Source organism: Xyrauchen texanus, chromosome 2, assembly GCF_025860055.1.
Source record: "Xyrauchen texanus isolate HMW12.3.18 chromosome 2, RBS_HiC_50CHRs, whole genome shotgun sequence".
NCBI lineage: Eukaryota > Metazoa > Chordata > Actinopteri > Cypriniformes > Catostomidae > Xyrauchen > Xyrauchen texanus.
Window position 1 is genome coordinate 7369276 of NC_068277.1, and position 24481 is coordinate 7393756.

Here is a 24481-nt window from a genome sequence, read left to right on the forward strand (position 1 = left end):
CATTTACTCCACTGCTTGGCTAGCCAGCAAGGGCCTCAAAAATGCCCAAATAATGACTGGGTCCCTTCTCAAACCTGACTGAAATCCTACAGTGAGGAAGACATATAGGCACCTCTTCGAACGTGAGGCATTTGGGAGGCTGTGGTGGTGGTGTAGTGGCTAAAGCACAGGGCTGTTAAGCAGAAGGTTGCTGGTTCGATCCCCACAGCCACCACCATTGTGTCCTTGAGCAAGGCACTTAACTCCAGGTTGCTCTGGGGGGATTGTCCCTGTGATAAGTGCACTGTAAGTCGCTTTGGATAAAAGTGTCTGCCAAATGCATAAATGTAAATGTTATTTGTTGCACCTACTATACAAATTGAGAACAAACAAATTAGTTGGAAGAAATCATTTTTGTAATTTAGTTGCCTAATAATTGTGCAGAGGTATTTATTTCCCCCGAGAAAGACAAAACTCACTTTTTCTTTGTTAAACATTCAGGTTTGAGGTTCAATCACATTTTGGATTGACTGCGAGCATTGTGTTTGTTCAACAATCAAATTAATCCTGAGGAATACAATTTGCCTAATAATTGGGCATGAAGTGTGTATATATAACACTACACACACACACACACACACACACACACACACACATACATACATACATGTAATGATACACAAATTTCACGATGCAAATGATACAAAGCCTCACGATACGATACAATGTGATTAAAAAATACTAATAAAAAACAGCGTCCACAAAAGTTGCGCTTAAACTTATTTAAGGACTCCACATAAATGTATTTTAAATCATAAATTACACTGGCAACAAAAAGCAGAGCTCTATAATAAAGTAACTTAAACAACAGCACTGCATTTATTCTGTTTGACTGCAATGAGAAAAACACATTTGAACTCACAATTTTCGTGAGAAAAATGTGTTTGTCTACACTCAAGTAAATTAGATTTGTGTCACTTTTACACACCGTTTCAAAGCAGCTTTATAGAAAATCACGCCTTTTTTTTCCTTAAAGTCCCCAGTGATCAAGCTAAAGTGACTGTAGCAAGGAATAACTTCTTTCAATGTTATTTAGTGGTGGAAAAAAACAGGTTGGCACACGTAAATATTTTGCCCTCTTACCCCATTTCACGTAGCATTTAAACTTTTCTGGCATTATTACTGGCTTATAACATGTGCTGAAGTGTTGTGTTCATACCCATTTACATTTCGACATCAAAACCAGAGAATAATAAGTCTCATGTATTTGAGGGTTTCTTATTTTGTCCGTTTTTTAATAAGCTTGTTTGTGTTACTTGCAAGCGTCTTGCTCAGTGTCACGCTCTTTGTCATCTGGGAGAGGCTGGATGTTAAATGCAACTTTGCTGCTGCTGCTGTTTCTGCATCGCAAATCCACCGATTCGCGCGGTGATGTCGGCGTTAATAAAATGACATGTTTGATGTACTGTAGCGCCGGAACATGACACCGTTGTTTGGCAAATTTGTCAAGCTATAATACTACAATCTACTTGCCATTTGCCATCGATCTTCTTGCTTATGTACTGTAGATATGTTGCTGTGAAAATGTTTAATCGTGATCAAACACATCATTTTTCATAGTTAATCGTGATTAATCACAGACTTTGAAAGTGCTGAAATCTGACTCAATATACAGTATACTACTTTTCCTGTCAAAATGTGTTTCCCAAAGTCTAAGTGGGAGGTTGACTAATTGAAGGACTGTGCAACCAAAGGTTGCATATTTATAGTAATGCACATAAAATCTCTAAAACTCTCATCCACAACAGACTGTGGTTTCTGCCTTGCTACAGCAATCGTGAAGCAGCATTCACGTTTCGCATTGGGGTTAACGGCAGCGTCAAGTGCCGTTTTGTACTTCACATGAAAAGTGCTTGTAAACAAACTTCTCATTCTGCATTTTCATGATAGTAAAGACTTGACGTGCTTATGTGGTAATTTAAATTTTTGTTACAAGCCTGATATGCGCTTGTTTTGTACATCAAATAGTGTTAATGGCTCCTTTCTTCATCATTTGATCACCGATCCGGCTGTTGTGTGTGTTTTTGGTGTGTGCATCAGCGAAAGGAGTCCGGTCGGACACGTCGGAAAGGTTCCGCCCTTCATCAAGTGTTTATGCTGGTTTATGCTTTAATCGAGATCAAGAAAAATGTACATGTTGAACTTTAGTTGCATGCATTTAGGCGTTCATTTTGACAGCTTTAGTTTTCAATATGCATCAAGGTTTTCTCTCAGGATTTCATCTTTTAACATTTTTAATGCATTTTGTCAACACTAAATGGACATTTTTAAATGTAACTGGGGAGAACTGACTCTTAAAGGGATAGTTCACACAAAAATGAAATTCTGACATCATTGTTTCCCTCATGTTGTTACAAACCTGTATGATTTTCCTTTTTTCTGTGGAACTCAAAAGGAGATGACAGAGATTGTGATGACTAACATTCTGCCTAAAATCTCCTTCCGTGTTCCTCGCAAGAGAGAAATTCCAATTGGCTTGAGGGTGAGTAACGATAACTGCCAAGAACTACAAAATAAATGTAAGTCAGCACATGATTGCATCATGTCTTCAAGGGAAATAGGTGACTGAAGGCCAAAATGTAGGCTACATTAAAAATCTAGGTAAGAATGGAGAAAAGAACCCCCCTGTGAAATTTACGTGAGTTTGTTTTCAAACTTTTAGTATAACACATTTTTGGGTGACATAATTATTTAGCGTTCTTATATTTATGGACCTTATTGTGTTTCGAAAGTCACAAAATAATAGGTTTTGCTGAAACCGTTAAACTGTTTACTATAAAAATAAGCGTTATACTAAATTATGCTCAGGAGAAATTCAGTTCAAACACTTATTGCAATACATCTCTTATTGTAGCCTCTCCATTGTGATGCTTATCGTATCGTGACCAGCCCTAATGTGGAGTGATATTTTTGACCAATGAGATTTCACTGTGGTTTGAGCTACCCATAATGGCATCAAGCAATTTAAAAAATGTCCTGTTGCTCGTCCCTTGTTGTGGTCACGGCTGGTTAGGACAGTGTAACAGTTGTGGTAAATACATAACTTTAGTTATGGTCTTTAGTTACGATTTATTTAGGCAACAGCAATGCAATACAGTTGGATGGTTTAAGTATTGACAGGATGTTGGCAGTAAGGAACGGGACACTATGACAGCTGTTCTATAGGGACGTGCTGATTCAGCATTCAAGCTCTCTTGGGCTTCCCAAATAATGTGAACATGGCCCTCACAAACACATGTGCATTATCTGTAAATAGACAAGAGGAACATCTGTGTTTGGATAAAAAAAAACGACAGCATTACAAACAGATCTCTGTGAACGAGCTAAATTAAAGATATAGTACAGTACCATGACTCTTAGGCTACAGTTAATTGCAAATATTTGTATTTTAGGCCTACATTTTGTCATAATGAAACAGTTGGAATGTGGCTTGGACTATATCTTCCCAAATAGAACGGGCCATTTTATTGATATGTTACTGTGGCGAGGACCAATAAAGTCCTCGCACTAATAGCCAGTTCTAAATGGAATTCACCAAGTAAAAGTTACTTCACATATTCAACAGTCAGGACATAGTTCAAAAATAATTAAGAGGTAAGCCAAATCTACAAGGAAAATAAAATGTGCTGAAAAGTTGCATGCACTTTATGATGTGCATTAGCCTGTGATCTAATAGGATAGCTGTTTGGTTAAGTTACTGTTTTTGGTTAAAACAGTAACAATGTAAAATAGCTAGGGTCGAAAAAAATAGACCTGTGCGAAATGTACAATAAACCTAATGTATTGTTCCAAACATGGCGTGCACACAGAAAAAAAGATAGTTTAACCAGTTAAGCAACTGGCACATTGCCTTTTTGATCTGCATAACTAGCCTAACATAGTCATTTTCTAGGCTACTAACGTAGAGCATACTTTTATGACGAGCCAAATTAACATGTCAACAAGGTCTGGTGAAAGACAGGTCCTGACACATCAGAGGCGATTATACTACACTTGAAAAAGCCAGCTTGGCGGGAAAATAACTTACAAGGAACGCACACATTTAAAGACTCAAATGTGAAAACATGCACTGTGACTTCCAAGCCGACATTTCAGAAATCCGCCTACCGAGGGAAGAAGCACGCGTAGATTAAGGTGAAATGAAACTTTGCATACATCTGCTCCAGATGTCCATCCATCCATCCATCTTCAACCGCTTATCCGAAGTCGGGTCGCGGGGGCAGCAGGGGGCTCCAAATTTCCCTATCCCGAGCCACATTAGCCAGCTCTGACTGGGGGACCCCGAGGCATTCCCAGGCCAGTGTGGAGATGTAATCTCTCCACCTAGTCCTAGGTCTGGGTAACAGTGGTGGCTCAGTGGTTGAGGCTCAGGGTTACTGACCAGAAGGTTGGGGGTTCAAGCCCCAGCACCACCAAGATGCCACTGTTGGGCCCTTGAGCAAGGCACTTAACTCCAGGTTGCTCCGGGGGGATTGTCCCTGTAATAACTGCACTGTAAGTCGCTTTGGATAAAAGCGTCTGCCAAATGCATAAATGTAAAATGTAAATGTAGGTCTTCCCCGAGGCCTCCTCCCAGCTGGACGTGCATTAAACACCTACCTAGGGAGGCGGCCTGGGGGCATCCTTACCAGATGCCCAAACCACCTCAACTGACTCCTTTCGACTGCTCCAGGGGCCTGGGTAGCTCGGCGAGTATTGACACTGACTACCAACTCCACATGCTGTGAGTCTCCGCTGTGTCACGCACAACGAGCCACGTGATAAGACGGATTGACGTCTCAGAAGTGGAGGCAACTGAGACTTGTCCTACACCACCGATCTTCTATGTAGTGAGAATTGGGCATTCCAAATTGGGGAGAATTGGATTGTTTTTATTATTAGTTATATTTAAAATGTAACATTAACATGACAGTAATTTTAGCGTGTTGTAAAAATATAAAGCTAAATGTAAAATGTATAAAACGCATATAAACACATCCCTAATAAGAATGCTAGTAAAGATGTGTACATACAATGTGAAATTGGGGTCATGGGAGGTAAAAATCTACGTGTGCCGATCGGTTTTTACTTTTACTTACCTAAACCGATTATGACCTTATCCCGATAAAGGAACGTTACTTAAGGCATTTACATTACCACACACGTTGTTGGCTAATTAAGCAAAATCAATGTGATATCTGCATGATATATTTTAATTTGTATTTATACTATAAGTATATATTTGTATGTACGTACAAACCGATTGTTTGTTATGTTAATGTATATTCTATATATCTTGCATATATAAAGTTTGGCATTTTTAAGCCATGCAGACATGATGTACACAAGCTCCACCACAGGGAGAGGAACAGACCGTTTTTGATGTTGAAACAAAACCACCAAAAAGACCAGAGGTCTGCAAACAGTTGTGCATAAATGCAACCAGGCTTGGTTGAGGAGAACATAAACTTTCCAGTCCAGATAAAGTGATATTTAGCCATGTGTGACATGTAAATAACTGAACCATAACTATACAAAACAAATGCTAACTTTTCTTACTTTTCGAATCAACTAACGCAACAAGAAGAACGATCTTAAAGAGCGATTCATTAACGAATCAGTTATCACTATGTTTGTTTATTGTTGCATGCAACCAGCGAGGACAAAGCAACAAAGTTACATTGTCTATTTAGGAGTGGTGGTGGTGTAGTGGGCTAAAGCACATAAATGTTAATCTGAAGGTTGCTGGTTCGATCCCCACAGCCACCACCACCTTGAGCAAGACACTTAACTCCAGGTTGCTCTGAGGGATTGTCCCTGTAATAAGTGCACTGTAAGTCGCTTTGGATAAAAGCATCTGCCAAATCCATAAAACGTATTTATTACTTTGTTGAGCCCTGTATAAGCTAAAATAAAGCTTAAATATAAAATAGTTTTACTACTAAAACTTACTAACACTTCCTCTACAAATATAAAAGCACAAAAATGACAACTGATAATATCATCATAAAACGGTAACAATTCAGCTTGCAAACTAAATTAAGCATAACGCTTATCAATCAGTCTGTATTTTGAATAAATCCTCTGGGTAATCAATGATTGTAATTGATGTCACTTCCGCAACCATAATTTGGTATTCTGATTTTGTGGATTAATCTGAAAAGTGGATTTGTAAGTAAAATAAACTGACATTCCACAAAAGAATTGTTCATTTAAAATAATGATATTTGGTTGGGTACAAATGACGTAAATCCAGCGGGGCTTCCAAAAGGCAAATTTTTTCTTTAATTAAATCAACACCAACAAAGATTCTTTACATCATTTACAAAATCCTTCTCATAGTCAAGTTGCTGTAGGCTTACGTTTGAGAGGGGTTACTGAAGATCTCAATACCCTCAATGTACAGTAAATCCCCTCCATCTGTGTGTTGCCCCACCCAGTGCTAGCAGTTATTTACAATAGGGCTGAAACGATTAGTTCACATCAATGTCGACAATAAAAAAAACAGGTAGACAGACATTTTCATATTTCATTCCAATATTTCGAATAGTCATTTGATCTCATTTAATGTAACATGAGATCACATTAAACTCTAATGATGATGTGCTCACGCCTGATTGAGGAGAGGAAGAATTACACAAACTTTTTTTGTACGTTTAATGTTTTTTATAGGGGAGGTATCTCTATGAGCCATTTTGGCTTCAAACCTCTCCTGCACAATGTTCTAATTTTTGGGATTTAATACTTTTTGTCTTTTGTTGTGCTGTGCAAATACAATAAAATAAAAATAAAAAAATGACAGTAGGTATTAAAGATTCATTAGAGCGTGGTGAGGCGGAACAGTCACGCTGTGTCCTGGGCTGACTTTAAGATGGCTCGAGCAGGAATGTTTCTCTTGGACTGAAAAAATCCCAAACCCAACTTGAGCCTGGAAACAAACCAAGTATCCTGTCAAAACTCCAAGAGAAACTAACCTCACACACACACACACACACACACACACGCACACACACGCACACACACGCACACGCACACACACGCACACGCACACGAACAAACACCTTAAAAACCATAGTAAATGAGTCGAGCACTGTGTGCCAAGGCTTGATTAAGCTCATTTCGACATTGTGAAAACTTCAATGTTACAAAAAAAGTACAAAAAGATCTTGCAAATAAAGATAAACTTTTAGCTACTTTTTAGTACGTTGTACCAAATACCTCTAAGGAAACCAGAACAAAGTACTACTGTAAAAACTTGAATGTAAAAAAAATTAAGAAAAGACAAGAGACAAAAGAAAAACATCCTTTATAGAAAATACTACAAAGAAAACCAATAAAACAAAAAGGACCATTGTGAAAATTTTTATGTAAAGAACGAAGACAAGCCAAATACTTCTAAAGCCCTAAACGGACGGGATTATTTTATATATATATATATATATATCATATATTTGCATGAGTTTTAGACGTAAAAATGATGGTGTATCTTACCAGACGCTGATATTACAGTGGCCAGTCTTATGGTGCGTTCACATACAACACGACAAAAAGCGTGAGTAACGCGAACCCGCAAGTATTCCCCCATCTCTTCCGGAAAAGGACAGGAGGAGGGGCTTCTACGACGACTTATCTTTCCGCAATCAACAATGGCCGATATCCCAACGATTGCTGCTCTGTATATGTTGTGGAAGTCCCAGATACGTTAACATTGTGTCATACAATTCCGGGTGCCCACACGGGACCGCTACAACCATTTTCTCATCCATTTTTCCTGATTTCTTCTGCTACTAAGTCAGTACGTCAGTGACATCCGGACAATCTCAATGCCGATATGCATTGAGGAAAATATATTATATTGAATCTTTCATTGGGTCATCATGAAACAAAAATCATCATGTCCTATGAAGACAGTCTCTTTAAACGAGGCTCGTTTGCAGGAGGACACTAGGTATATTGCAGCCTTCAAAGGACGCGTCCTGCATTTACATTTACATTTATGCATTTGGCAGACGCTTTTATCCAAAGCGACTTACAGTGCACTTATTACAGGGACAATCCCCCCGGAGCAACCTGGAGTTAAGTGCCTTGCTCAAGTGACATCAGTGGCATCTTGGTGGTGCTGGGGCTTGAACCCCCTCAACCACTGAGCCACCACTGCCCCATGCATAGCAATGCATGCAGCCTTCAAAATGAGAGAGAGCTACGGTTTCAAGTGTGAACAACCTTTCTATAACAGTATTTCAAGTTGGCAGTAAAGCATGGGCAAAATATGGTTTCATTTTGGTTAAAATTAATAACACGTTTTTTTTTTTTTATCATAATCGTAGTTAAAAAAAAAATATATATATATATATATATATATATATATATATATATATATATATATATATATATATATATATATATATATATATATATATGAAAAAAAATTATATTGCAAAAATTATATAGATATATTTGTTTTATTTTTTTTAATAATCACAATTAGGTTTTTTGTCCAAACTGTTCAGCCCTACAGCAAGATTAAATATATATATATATATATATATATGAAAAAAAATTATATTGCAAAAATTATATAGATATATTTGTTTTATTTTTTTTTAATAATCACAATTAGGTTTTTTTGTCCAAACTGTTCAGCCCTACAGCAAGATTAAATTGTAGTTTTTGCTCTGGTATCAGAATTGTGAAATATTAATGGTTGGTATCAAATTCCAAAATAAGTAAAAGAGGCTTAGTTTGGTGTTACAGTTGCACACATTTTTACTCTGTCAAAATGTCCATCGAACACAACTATAAATAATTTAGAAGGCTCTTGAGATGATCTTGTGAAATTGTGTGGCTTCAACTGTAATTTGTGGATAATTAGACTACAGCCTTTCCTAACCATCTTATCAGTTACAATGAAATACTGTCATGTTAAAAATACCACCAGTAGCTCTAAAATCCCAAGCACAGAGTCAACAGCCCTTTCAATACCACAGCAGTAGGTTTTTAAGCATGAATAATCCGCAGCACATATTAGCCAACTCATAACAGTGACTCCCAACTATCAAAGCTACTGCTCTGGCAGAAATCCAGCGTGAGATGAGCCTTTGAAACTGATATTCTCACTCGAGCAGAAATGTTAAACTGCAGCGAGGGTTATAACTCACAACAAAAGCCTACTAAAGAAAAGTTGCGTATGCGTTACACCAAGCAACAGTCCAATACCATTTCCCACTGTAATATGTGCAATACTCTTGCATAGACGGACCTTTGAATAAACAGCAAAAGGTCTGTTCCATACTGCAGCTTATTCTGGTGAAAAACCGCCCACTTATACAGGAAGAGCTCTCTTATGGACATCTAAAGCAATCAATCGCACATATCTTTTTTACATGCTAGTTAGGGGTGGGGTGGTCGGAGATATTATATATGCATGTATAAAATGTGTTCCAATCCATAACTCGAAATACAAACAATAGTAATACAGCACAACAGTCAGGTTCCAGAAGTAGGTGAATTGATTTTTAACAATAACTTATAAACATTTAAAGACAGACCTACAGTGAACTCAGAGAGGTTGTCAAACGTTGGTATATGCTTCTGCTTAAGTCATCAGTCCGCGATATTTTAAATTACTTAAAAATTTTTTTTAAAAAAACACGTGTTTGAATGTGCAATTTCTGGTCAAGAACTACAGAACTTCACTCTTAAACCTGAAGAGAGAAAACAAATTCCCTATCAGAGAATAATAGCAAACAATGTGCACCAAATGAGCTCTGCAGCAACCACCCACTCCCACGATGCAATCAAGTCAGCCTCCATACACAACTTTAAATATAGCGTTTATTTATCATTAACTTAAAATGAAAAAAGATGGGAAACTATTGGTTTTATTATGTCATTCGTAATGCTTCGTAAGATTGTAGTTCAAGTCCTCATGACTTGAGGCTCGTGTTCACGTGTTTTTCTGCGTTCCAGATCGGATCGCGCCCGGTCAACCGCCTTGCCTTTGAAAGTATACTCTTTTGACCGTGAACGAATACAAACACGTTCAACAATTTTGCACTATGTCTGCAATGTGGTACTCTATTAATACAGTCAATGGCAGGCACATGCACCAGTGTTGCCTGAAGAAGAGGAATGTGGGCAACACCTACGTGGACTGTGCTGCTGATGAAATTTGTGTCAAGGAGCAATCAGCAACGCGGGCAACCGAAGTATAGGCCTCAAGTGTGCAATCTTGAACCTTTGTCTTTTGTCCAATTTTCAAATTATGTTTTGCTCAAAATCAAAGTTTGTAATGTTGCGATTCACCTCGGAGCTGGTTGATTTGGTTCATGGCTTAGAACTCTTATGAAGGACTTTATGAAATCTCAATGGAAAAATAAATGGGAAAAATACGTCCGGAAACAAGGAGGCTGAAAAAGTGCCTAACCTTGCCTTACCAAACACCACTAATAAAAACTTAAACTTACACTTGAACACCAGAACCAGCTCACTTGCACTTACAGAGCTTTGGGTACAAAGCGTGTGTGCACTGTGTGTGTGTGTGTGTGTGTGTGTGCGTGTAAAGTAGCAGAGCATTCGTTAGAAAGAGTGACAGATGCTTCATCTTCAAGTGAGTAAAGAGGAAGAGAGGCCTGGACGCTCCACGCTCTCCGCATTAATCAGTAATGAGCAGATACACAATCTCACTCTGCAAACTATTGCAGCCCATCCTCTCTACTCAAGAGCCACTCTATTGAGACAGATGGTTGGATATTAACCTGTATGCTTAAACATTAGCCTTTTGGCAAGCATGTAGACGGCTATTCAAAAAGTTACAGATAAAATGGATTTATCAAATAAAAAATGTAAATAAAAAAAACAAGAAAAATCTGATTAGGTCTCTTTCTGATGCTCCATTTAAAAAAACTATGTACAGTGTTTCCCAGTTCATTAGGCTGACAATAGAGTGCAACAGTGCCCACCAACTTTTTCAGCCATCTCGGTTCCGGAAGTATTTTTCCCATGAATATTTTCCATTGGGATTTCATAATTGTCTCTATAAAAGAGTTCTAAACATGAATCAAATCAACCAGCTTCAAGGTGAATCTTAACTTTTAAAATTTGATTTGAACCAAAACAATTATTTGAAAATTAGACAAAAAGGTACAAGACTAGGGCTGGGTATCGAGTTCGATACATTTTAGGCACCGACCAAACTGCCTCTAAACTATCGAGAAACCAAAAATGTCTAAAGTGTGACTACATTTCACCAGGCTCGATGCCAACAGTGCACAATGCAATATTTGCAACAAGATAATTGCTGCCAAGATCAGCAACACGACGAATCTGATGAAGTACTTGACAGTGCACGGAATAAACTTAAGAGCAGAAAGTTGCTCCGTCTTCGACTGTAAGACCGAGCCGGTGCAGTCATACTCTCAGCGTCCTGCCACAGAGCTTCCTTCAACATGCCCACCACACGAGTCCTCCCTGAACATGCCCACCACACGAGTCCTCCCTGAACATGCCCACCACACGAGTCCTCCCTGAACATGCCCACCACACGAGTCCTCCCTGAACATGCCCACCACACAAGTCCTCCTTGAACATGCCCACCACACAAGTCCTCCTCAAACTACTGATGAATGCAGTGGCGCTATGACTGGGACTCCGACAAGTAAGGTTTAACGTTTAGCAAACAAACCAACAAACAAAATCGGCTAACTTGTAGTGGTACATGCTTGTGTACTTGTTAAATTTTGTGTACTTGTTAAAACGTTTCTGTGCGCTGTGATATAGTCCTATAAACTGGGACCTACGTAACGTTAGATAAGGTTTGGATGTATGGCTATAGATCGCTAGCTAAATCGATGCTAAAAATGCTTTAAGGTTGACAGTAACTGATCAAGTTTAACTCACATTAAATTAGTTATCTGGTTAAACTGTGCTCATCCTTAGTGTTGGCTGAATTAACAGATTAGCTTTCTTGTTTTGTTTTTTCCCTCTTCACATTAATGTTATAGCCCCTGAATGAGGAGACCAGAAGGCTCAGGAGATGAGTCTTTGAGTCTGTAAAAAAAGTCAACAAACTGAAAATCGTTTAGGAACCGGTATCAAAGTCAAGATATCGGTAACGATACCCAGCTCTATACAAAACTGTGTACTTAATGTCTTTAATGAGGCAATGAACTACACTCCCATGATGCATTACGAATGATGTAATCAAATACATTTCTTTTTAAAAAAAATACAAATTTTGATTATACAAAATGGTTGAATAGAAGTATAGAAACCATTTTTTTTATGTTATAGCACATTTATCATATATGCAAACATTCAAGTAGTAGGGATGTCCCGATACCGGCATAGAAATCGGGTCCGATAAGGAGCTCATGTACTTTTACTCGTGCTCGTAAAAATGCTCTGTTACCAAAAACGGACACCATCGGATGTATGAATGTCATTACGTAAACATTCAGCACACAAATTTAAATCACATCATAGTGAAATGATTTAACCGCAAAAGCTGCGATTTAATGAGATAAATATATAGTTTGCATGTGCTACGTGCTTCAAATGTGAGGCATCGTTGTGCTGACAAAGACCTTTCAGAGATCCTTGGCTCATACACAGCAAACACCATCATGAGCATCGCACACTGTATTTGTAGCAGATGACAGCAGGCAGAGCGCTAATGTACTTTTGTTAAAAGCAAATAGCTATGAGAGGCTATACGTTAGTTATTTTACCATAGCCTCTCGTGGCTTATTGATTTATTAATGTTTACATATGAATTCCTTTGAAATTAATTTTTAACTTTAACACTTCCACCGTTCCAGTAAATGAACCCAAAGGTAAACCTTAAACACAAGAACTTTACATCATGACACCAAACTACGTTGAAGCAATACCTGTTCTGTGAGTCCAAGTACAGTATCTGCAATAATGTTATCAAAACAGCAACTTGCGCTTCCTCAGTGACAAAGACAGAGAGGAATGACTGGCATCACTAGAATCCACAAAACCAGCTTTAAACTCAAAGCTTCTTTCTTTCTGTTACATTGTGTCATACATATAATGTGTATGACTTGCTAAGCTATTCTTCTTGGGCATTATGTAGGTCACATCGTACATGAAAGAATGTGACTAACCCACAAACACAACACAATAACTCTGCTTATTGTAAGTGCAATGTTGCGTAACAGCCGATTTCTCATTCAAAAATCAGGATTCAGAGATGAACCAGGGCAAATCTGGCCCATTACACACACACACACACACACACATGCACACAAGCACACACACAGAGCAAAAGAAGTAATCTGTCTAACACCATGTCTTAATCAGGTGTGATACAACAAGTTTCAAGTAAGCAAGCATCAAGTATGTCAGATTGTTTTTGATCATCACTGAAAACGGAAACGACAATGATAAGTGACAAAAATCACAGCCATTTATAAAGTTTGCTGTTTAAAGGGATTTTATGGGTACAATAGAAGTTTAGCTCAATCAGTATTATTTGTGGCATAATGCGGATTACAATAATAAAAATAAAAACATCAGCAAAACTTGCGGTAACAGTAAGAAGCTTAAAATGTAAGTTAATGCAGACAGTCCATGAATGCTGAAATACACTCTTTTAACACACTAAAATACACGGTTTAAAAACAAGACATAAACGTCCATTTTAACATGATTTTAGTGTGATAAAATCACTAAATTTTATCAGTGTAAATTATATCCAATATTACAACATTGTTGCCATGATGACGTAACACTATAACGTAATATATATATATATATAAACGAGGTACAAGTCAAAATAATATTTGTGGTCATCAACATTGTTACAAATGCTAAACTTTTGCTTTCTGATTACGCCACCGATATGCTGTTGATCAACGGATAGTCCCACATTCAACTCGCACCATTGGATGAGTCAATGTTATCACGTCGGTATGGACGGGTCGCTCATACCAACACAGGAAACAAACAGAGGAAACAACAGGGACCGTATTTCCAGTTATCGAGACAATTAACCTACAAGTTGCTTACTTACTGTAGCCTCTGGGATAAGAGAAAGTATTTTTAAGTATTTTTTTTTGTGGAGTGGTGGTGGCGTAGTCGGCTAAAGCACATAACTGGTAATCAAAAGGTTGCTGGTTCGATCCCCACAGCCACCACCATTGTGTCCTTGAGCAAGGCACTTAACTCCAGATTGCTCCGGGGGGATTGTCCCTGTTATAAGTGCACTGTAAGTCGCTTTGGATAAAAGCGTCTGCCAAATGCATAAATGTAAATGTTATCACAGAATAAGTTACAGACTTCAGCTTTAAGCTCAACTTGTATTAAACAATGAACATTCCTTTAATATACAGCTTAGCTGTTTTCCATTCGAAGTCAAATGTGGGATATTCCTACTTGATATCTCAGATCTTGGACTGTAAACGCATTCCATTGCTCAATACTTGGAAAATGACACGAGGAATCAATATACTTATAACTATCAAAAATCAGCTTATTCAAGAAAACCAACAACGTAAGAAACCTGTGTGTACATGAGATTTTAAATAATTAATTACTCTCCATTTTTTTACTTAAAAACTTAAACAGGCATGCACACAATGGATAGTAATGCAGATAATGGGCAAAAATCTACATGTGCCAATTGGTTTTGATTTTTGCACGAGTTTCCAAGTTGAAAATCCTACTTCAAGAGCAGTTCTATTGTATTCCCCCCCCCCCCCCCCCCATGACGTTTTCGAGAAGAATGAAACACATGTGGAGCTGGAGTTTGAACCAATATGATTTCATTGTGAGCTAGGCTACCAAGCACAACAACAGAAGTGGAAACCAAGCCACTTACAAAATCTTGTTGCAGCTGGTTACAACAAAAACTTAATTTAACATGGAGGAGATCGGATTTGTTGGTGTATCTCATCGGACCTGGTTAGTACACGAGTAAGAAAGTATTCCATCGGAATAAAGCAGTAAAAAGAAGTGCTTTGGATTACCTGAGGTATGGAAATACATATTGGCAGAAAACCTATAAAACTTTGGATGAATTAATCATTAAGTGTTAACCTGTAATAGCCACCAAAACCATTATTAGTTCAGCTTACCTCCAGCACTGGTCCAGCACCCAGAATTATCTGCTCCACTCCACTAGCAAAGCCCTTCTGGCTGAGAGCTGTGAGATGGTGGATGAGGAAGTTAGTGCTCTGGGTCTTGCCCGAACCACTCTCGCCAGAAATGACAATGCATTGATTTTGCCTGCGCTGCAGCATAGCGTGGTAGGCCACGTCCGCCACCGCGTAAATGTGCGGTTCCAGCTTCCCCAACTGATGATTATCGTACATCTTGACATATTTGGGGTTATAAATGGGCAAAAACTTAAAGGGGTTGATGACTATGAGGATGCTCCCTACATAGGTATAGATCTTCTCTTGCTTGAAGCGACTACGCAAATTGTCCAGCAAGGTCTTCTCGTTGAGGTCTGGCAAGTTACAAAGGTCATCAAAGTCCTTCGGTAAGGGTTGCGGCAGGAAGCCACGTTCCACCATACGCCGTCGTTCCTCCGTGACTTGAAGCCACATCTGCAAATTGCCGTAGTGGATGGAGCCATCGAGGTTCTTCTCGCGCAGCAGGAAACGGTAGTCCTCGCTGCTGAAGCGGTTCTCCAGGGCCATGCGAGGCCACAGCATCATCCGCTGGACGGGACAGTCGGTCGGGTTGAGGATCCATTCTTCCCCACCAAATTCCTTCACTTCCGCTAGAACGTAGCATTTCGTCCGGTCTAGCTGCAGCCGGTTGATGACTTGCTCAATGACCTCTGCGGCTGAGGTGATCTTGCGGGCGGTGACTGGGCAGTAGATGGTACCCTCTGCGATGACCCCGGGGTAGATGCGCAGGGTGAACTCAGAATCTTCAAAGCGTCGTCTCCCACCAACATCATGAACACTCATATTGGAGCAGCAGTTTCCATCAGCACTCACGGCACATCCTTAAAAAAGGGCCGGACACTGCTTCAAGACATTACAACTGCCAGAGAAAGAGGGAACAGAAGAAACAGAGTAAATAATAGTGGTTGATTGAAAAGGGTTTTCCAGTGGCCAATACCAATATCTAGAGAGCATGGTGGCCAACAGCCTTTATAACCCTGATATATAGTATATGGTAGTTTCTTCAACTTTGGGCACTTTTAGTCCTGTGGATCTCTCTAGAATATAATAATTTTTTCTGCAAGAAAACTAAGATATATGTGGCCAGATCTGATTTTTTTTCCCCTATTCATACTGCAGTCACTTTTGCTAGCATGCCCACATTAATTGTCATGGTAACAATTCAATGTTTACCATGAGTGAGAGTTTAGCAATGGATGTTTTGCCATTGTTTATGTTTTTCATGAGGGCAGTATCTAAATATGAACACATTCGTCACTGGCAATGACATACAAAACGGGACAGGTGGCATATGCAATGTTTGTTGCTGCTATGGGTTGACAACTGTCCAGTTTTAGCCGGGACATCCCATATGTTGGCCAGAATTACCATGTCCCATTCGGGACACCTACTGTCCTGTTTTGGTGGGAAGTGAAACGTCCAGTATTAAAGGCTTTGTGTTCTGTAATGAAACTCTCAAAATGTTCAAACGTCTCGTATTTGCATGAGACATTAAATGCCTAATTGCGTAGTGGTGGCTCGCAACTGGAATGGGTTACCGCACCTTAGCGCATCCAAGTCAATACCTGTCTTACTATAAAAGAGATTTGTTTTGGCTGCCCTATATCATATACATGACATATAGGTGTGTTCCATTAAAAAGTGATCATCCTGCTTCCTATAACTTTACCTTCCAGTGTCAGAGTTCAGGGAGCTTGAATCAAACAGTCATTCTGAATACTTTGTCATTTTTTACTGAAATGTATGTTTTTAATGGTCCTTTAGCATGGCCATCATTATGGTTTTTCCCTTCAAAGTGCCCTGGGAAGGCATCATTTATTCCATTTTAAATGCTGTATATGTCTTCTTCACAAAACATGATGTAATAACCTGTTGCACAAAGCAAATTGACATGAGAAAAATTGGTATAGTTGAAATACGCACGACCTAAGGAATCCACAGACACCAACCCCATGATTTTAAGACACGGTTCAAGACAAGTTACAGACAAAAATAACTTTTTTTTCATCTTTTGACCCATAGTTGGCACTATCTCCCAACTTTGTATTTACCCTTAGATCATGATCCTGATGAAGCGCACCTAGATTTGTTTTGATAGGACAAACTGTTGCCGAGATACAGCCTCACATCCAGTTTTACATCGACCTCTTAAACAAAGTTAACAAGTTACAGCAGCACATAGGCGAAAATAAACATTCTTTACTATAATTTCTGTGCGGCTCGGTCTGGAGATTATTTCGAGCCATTGTTTGGACAAAACAGACAAATTTTGAAGGATGTGAAACTTTTAAACTGTAAACATGATTATCCAAGATGGCAGCTACTGTAATGGGTGGAGTTACAATATCCTAGAGGTCCCAAATTTGCTATGGGGACTATTCTAGGTACTCTAGTCTCTAACCACTGGTCCACTCAGCCTCTGGGCTAACAGACACCAAAAGAAACATACTATGTTAAGAATAGCCAAGCATAGACACTCAGCATGATCAAATTTGTATTCATGTAACTATTCAACAGAGATCACATTAAAAATTGGATTGTGGAAAAGCCCAGCAACTATTCAGTAAGCACAATACAGAAATCACCAGAAGAGGCAAGGATTCACACCCATGACTTTTTGAACAATAAACCAGTGCTTTAATGCACCGAGCCACTCAATTGACATGTCCTTTGAGTGGCAAAGAGACTTCCTGAGGTTAGAGTCAGCACACAAGTGTTGGTTATCTTTTGAACTATAGGTGGCACTGTCTCCAAACTGCCTAAGTATCATCAGCACATGATGTTGATGTTGCATACCATGTTTCTGTAAAATTGGACAATGTATTTAAAAGATATATAATGTTTTATAAATTTCAATATGGTGGAGCGACAATACGGTTGCCATGGTAGAAATGGTTGAAATACTCACGACCCACAGAATCCATAGACACCAAGCTCATGATTTTAGGACATACAGTTCAAAATATACAGGAGAAATAGCATACTTTTGACCCATAGGTTGTGCTGTCATGAAACTCTGCATGTGACCATGGTCCTGACGCATACAAAGTTTTGGTTTGATAGGACAAAGTGTTGCCGAGATACTGTCTCAAATACGTTTTCACGGCCAGCTTGTTAACTAAGATTTTGCGTAACTTTTCAACAAAGGCAAACATCGAAATTCTTATTTATTCAATCCGTGCAGCTCAGTCTGGATCATATTTTGAGATCTTGCTTGGCAGAATTGGGTAATGTTTGAAGGAATAGAAGTAAAAAATTACAAATGACATAATCCAAGATGGCGGCAACTGTAATGGGCGCACCATCGGTTCTTGGCACGTAAAAAGTAATATTTCTAAAATCAACCCCCTGGGGCATGAATTTTCCCAAATTTAAGAAACACCCATCCATATCATGCAATTTAGGCCTACTAGTGAAAGAAAATGAGATACGTGTGGTTTAATAAAAAGATTATTGTAAACTACGCCTTAAAATAATAATAAAATTATAAGGATTTATATTTAAGGACACCTGTACATCTACTTATTCATGCAATTGTTTAATCAGCCAATCATTTGGCAGCAGTGCAATGCATAAAATAATGCATATATGGGTAAAGAGCTTCAGTTAATGTTCAGATCAACCATCAGAATGGGGAAAAATATGATCTCAGTGATTTTTGACCATGGCATGATTGTTGGAGTCAGACAGGCTGGTTTGAGTGCAACTGCTGATTTCCTGAGATTTTCACACACAAAAGTCTCTTGAGTTTATTCAGAATGGTGCCAAAAATAAAAAACATACAGTGAACGATGTTGTGTCTGTTGTGTGTATGGAAACTCCTTGTTGATAAGAGAGGTCAACGGAGAATGGCCAGACAGGTTTGAGCTGGCAGAAAGGCTACAGTATCTCAGATAACCACTCTGTACAATTGTAGTGAGCCGAATAGCATCTCAAAATGCACAACACATCAAACCTTGAGGCGAATGGGCTACAAAAGCAGAAGACCACATCCGGTATTAATTAGGACCATTGGGTTCCTAATAAAGTGCTCTGTGAGTGTATATTATCAGCCAAATTAGTTATCGACCATAAAACAAAATTAATTATCAGCAATCAAATACAGCACATTTTATATCTACTGTATATAGGTGCAACCATAGTCATTTACTATTTTCAATGGTAATTTGTATAGTGATCATTGAGTAGTTCTACTTATGTTCTACATAATGGAAAAAACAGGCAGATATCATCCATTAGCTACTGTTCGGAAGAAATTTAAAACAGACCGATTTAATCCTTGCTATCAAAAATGGACAGATTTGTGTCTCGGTACACACTGGGTCACTTTCAGCACTAAAACCGAACACAGAAAATCTGACCGTTGCCAAAATGACCAGTTGCCACCTTCTCCAACAGACACGCAATGTGATTCACAACCGTACACTTCATAATGCCTGAATAGTCTCCAAGTGTTACTTTTCATTACAAAAACACTTCGTATAAACTCAAGAAAAAACTTTTCAATTGATTCGTAAAATGCTGTAAACTACAGAATCAATCTCTTAAATAAACTATCCTATTTAGCAAAAAAAAAACAGTTTAAGTAAAAGTTAATTTACTGTATACCCACAGACCTGCTTTTGTTTGAAGTAAAACAAACTATAGACTCTTGCCATTTCAAAACCTAGTGAGCTGCCTAGTATTATCCTTATATTTTACACTTCCTTATTACTTATAGTAATACAAGTCAGAAGTTTACATCCAATTAGCCAAATACATTTAAATTCAGTTTTTCACAATTCCTGACATTTAATCGTAGAAAACATTCGCTGTCTTAGGTCAGTTAGGATCACTACTTGATTTTTAAGAATTTGAAATGTCAGAATAATAGTAGAGAGAATTATTTATTTCAGCTTTTATTTCTTTCATCACATTCCCAGTGGGTCAGAAGTTTACATACACTTTGTTAGTATTTGGGAGCATTGCCTTCTTTTTGAGCAGCCTTCCACAAGCTTCTCACAATAAGTTGCTGGAATTTTGGCCCATTCCTCCAGACAGAACTGGTGTAACTGAGTCAGGTTTATTTGCCTCATTGCTCGCAGATGCTTTTTCAGTTCTGCCCACAAATTTTCTATCAGACTGAGATCAGGGCTTTTTGATGTCCACTCCAATACCTTGACTTTGTTGTCTTTAAGCCATTTTGCCACAACTTTGGAGGTATGCTTGGGGTCATTGTCCATTTGGAAGACCCATTTGCGACCGAGCACCCCCATGCTTCACGGTTGGGATGGTGTTCTTCGGCTTGCAACACTCACCCTTTTTCTTCCAACCATAACAATGGTAATTATAGCCAAAAAGTTACATTTTTGCTTGATCAGACCAGAGGTAATTTCTCAAAAAATTAAGATCTTTGTCACCATGTGCACCTGCAAATTGTAGTCTGGCTTTTTATGATGGTTTTGGAGCAGTGGCTTCTTCCTTTCTGAGCAGCCTTTCGGGTTATGTCGATACAGGGCTCGTTTTACTGTGGATATAGATACTTGTCTACCCGTTTCCTCCAGCATCTTCACAAGGTCTTTTGCTGTTGTTCTGCGATTGATTTGCACTTTTCGCACAAAACTACATTCATCTCTAGAAGACAGAATGCGTCTCCTCCTTGAGTGGTATGATGGCTGTGTGGTCCCATAGTGTTTATACTTGCGTACTATTGTTTGTACAGATGAACGTGGTACATTCAGGTGTTTGTAAATTGCTCTCAAGGTTGAACCAGACTTGTGGAGGTCTACAAATTTTTCTGAGGTCTTGGCTGATTTTATTTGATTATCCCATGATGTCAAGCAAAGAGGCACTGAGTTTGAAGGCAGGTCTTAAAATACATCCACAGGTACACCTCCAATGCAGTACACCTCCTATCAGATGCTAATTGGCCATTTGTCTAAAGGTTTGACAACATTTTCTGGAATTTTCCAAGCTGCTTAAAGGCACAGTTAACTTGGTGTATGTAAACTTCTGACCCACTGGAATTGTGATATAGTCACTTAAAGTGAAACAATCTGTCTGTAAACAATTGTTGGAAAAATTACTCGTGTCATGCACAAAGTAGATGTCCTAAACCATTTGGCAAAACTTAGCAAAAGTTTGCTAATATTAAATCTGTGCAGTGGTTAACATTTTTTTATTAATGACTTCAACCTAAGTGTATGTTAACTTCTGACTTAAACTGTATATGTGGATGTATATGTGTGTGTATATATATATGTGTGTGTGTGTGTGTGTGTGTGTGTGTGTGTGTGTGTGTGTGTGTGTATGTACTGTGTATATACATGCATGCTTGTATATATTTATTGAATTAAAAGTTGTTGATTATAAGTACAACCCCAATTCCCCAAAAACCAGGACAGTATGAAAAATACTAATAACAACAAGGAGTGATTTGTAAATTATATTCACACCTTGTTATATTGAAAAAAAAAAACTACAACTAGACATTATATGATGTTTTACCTTGTGAATTTCATTGTTTTTTTCTTTAAATGTAGTCATTTCAAATCAGATGACTTCAACACGCACTAAAACAGTTGAGACGGACAATTTAAGACTAATAACAATTTGAGGAGATAAAATAACAAGGCGATGTTAAACAGGTGAGGCAATCGTGTCATAGCATATAAGAAGCTCCAAAAACAGCCTAGTCATTCAAGAGCAAGGATCATTCAAGACTTGTCAATCTGTAGCAAATTGACAAGTCCATTACAGATGAATGATGTTTTTGGAGGCTCCTTATATACTATGACACGATTGCCTCCTGTTTCACAGAGCCTTGTTATTTTAACTTATTTATAACAATTTGACCTTACATTGCCCATCTCAACTTTTTTGGAGTGTGTTGCGGTCATCTGATTTGAAATTACTGAACAAACAAAATAGTAATGAAATTCACAAGGTAAAACATCATATAATGTGTAGTTGTAGTTTTTTTTCAATATAACAAGGTGTGAATATCATTTACAAATCACTCCTTTTTGTTTTTATTAGCATTTTTCATACAGCCCAAACTTTTTTTTAATTGGGGTTGCATAAAACATATGTAACGCTTCGTTAAGCGCTGCAACTCGGTTCTCAAAGTTCAAACAATTTAAACTTGACCCCAATGATTAACGGACAATTCCAATGACATTTCAATATTTAGACACTGCCAGTGCTAAAATAAAACAAAAAAAGATGTTCTCTAAAGGGCCTTTCATGTGGAGGTCAAAGCAGTGCTTAACGCTAGATTTAAGAAGTGCTCCATGAAGATGTCCAAACATGCGTCATGTCTAGGCCCAGACGAAATCTGCCGATTTATTTTTTTAGGCTGGCCGATACCGATTTTAACAAAACCCTATAGGCCGATATTTTATCACTTTCCTTATTTTGTCATCAGATCACTGTTTTAATTGGGAATTATGCTTTAAAAGTCGCTTTGGATAAAAAGCGTCTGCCAAATGCATAAATGTAAATGTATGGATTCCCAGTTCAAAACAACATTACAAATTCAAACCATGCATACAGTATGTGAGCAATTACACAGAAATATCAACTAAATCATGGAAAATGAAAACTTTAATCAAACAAACAAAATCCCCCCTTTAAATTATGTATTATGGTACAATGGATAATGCAGTCTAGACCGTTAGAGGGCGCCACTTGCTCACACAGCGCTGAATGAAGGCCTATCTGAAGCAATGTGTACTTAATTGAGAAACATTATTGAGTTTATTATTTGTGCTTTGTTAAATAGGCTAAATGCGTGTGTTCAATGGCATATTATCTATTTTTTGTGGTTTCGAAATTGGTTTTGAGAATCGTGAAATTTGACTGGTATTGGTACCGACTACTGAAATGTTGGTTTTGAGACAACCCTATCAAACATTAAAAGCTTCTGGTGTTCCACTAGCACAGCTAATTGAGGAGCAGGGCTTTATATATTTGTGCTTGTGAGGTCAACGTGGGCCTGTCTGCTGGTGCCCGTCTCTCATCAGGAGTCAATGAGGCCCCGCTCATGTGCTGCTGAGACAGACATCTGGAGCCCAGCCAGTGCTCTCAGGTGCAGAGACAGGTCTCACTGCAGCCTCTGTTCTTGTTTCTCTACACTAATGTTACTGCTATGGCCTACACATGGACCTGCACAAGCAACATTTGAAGCATATTGAATTATTCTGGATGAGGGAGGGGCTTAATATAGAGCACAACAGTCTGGTTCCAGAAGTAAAAATTAAAAATTCCAAAGGGCAATTAATTATTAACGATAATAAACCTTTAAAGATAGATCTACTGTGAGCCCCGAGGTTGCTAATCAATGGTGTAGGCTTCTGCTAAAGTAGTCTGCATTATTTCCACTTATTGTTGAAGAACTACACTACCCATAATCCTAAAAAGAGAAACAAGTCACCAACCAGAGAACGTCAGCAAAAAAACTGCAGGAAAAGAGCTGTTAAGCGATCGCTCATTTCCATGAAACACTGCGAAGGACACAATCGGGATGTCTCTACACTCTCAACTTTATATATATATATATATATATATATACACACTGTATATTAATATTTAGCAATAAACGTAATATATATATATATATATTAGGACTGGGAAATTTAACACGCTAATTTCTGTGATTAATAATTGACTGTTAGTCGTGTTAAAAACGTGATGGACTACGCATAACAATGCGATATAGGCTGATAATGACACAATCAAGTCAAATGAAAGATAAACGTTCGTTTGTTAAAAAAAACAGAAAATACAAAAATAAAAAACGCTGTCATGGAAATTGCGACTAGTTTAAAAAAAAATATCATAATAATTTTAACAATGGGGCAAAACAAAACAATTAAACAGCAATTTGCCACATATCTTTTCATTTATAAATAAATATTAAAATAACAAACCATTACAATTTCTTACCTTGGCTAATTTAATTTGCTCTTTATTTTTATGAGTATTTTCCTCCGATTTCCTCCGCAAAAAAAGCGTTTTGCTGCCACAGTGAAGTCAAATATGTCCAGTGTTTCTCTACATTAAACTTAAGTGATTCACAGCCCTAATATAATTGATCTACACTTATAATCAATAACTTTAAAGGAATAGCTTTATATTTTTCCATTGATTTTCATTTCATAACATCATTCGCCATGCTTAATGGGACAGTTCTCTCATGAAAGACGTTACGTACACAGTCTTGTAAGTTTGTCTTTTTAACAGATTTTGAAATACTTTTAGATGCAAATCAAAGTTTGTAATATTGTGATTCACTGCAGAACTGATTGGTTTGGTTCATGGCT

At 38.1% G+C, this 24481-nt stretch overlaps 1 protein-coding gene across 1 annotated transcript in view; it reads right to left on the reverse strand.

The window, feature by feature from the left end:
- The window catches only part of myo9aa (myosin IXAa), a 185454-nt gene that overhangs the window by 131599 nt on the left and 29374 nt on the right, over positions 1-24481 (reverse strand). The window contains 1 exon segment of the mRNA XM_052146821.1: positions 15120-16038. Coding sequence (XP_052002781.1) covers positions 15120-15962 — 843 coding nt within the window. The 5' untranslated portion in view covers positions 15963-16038.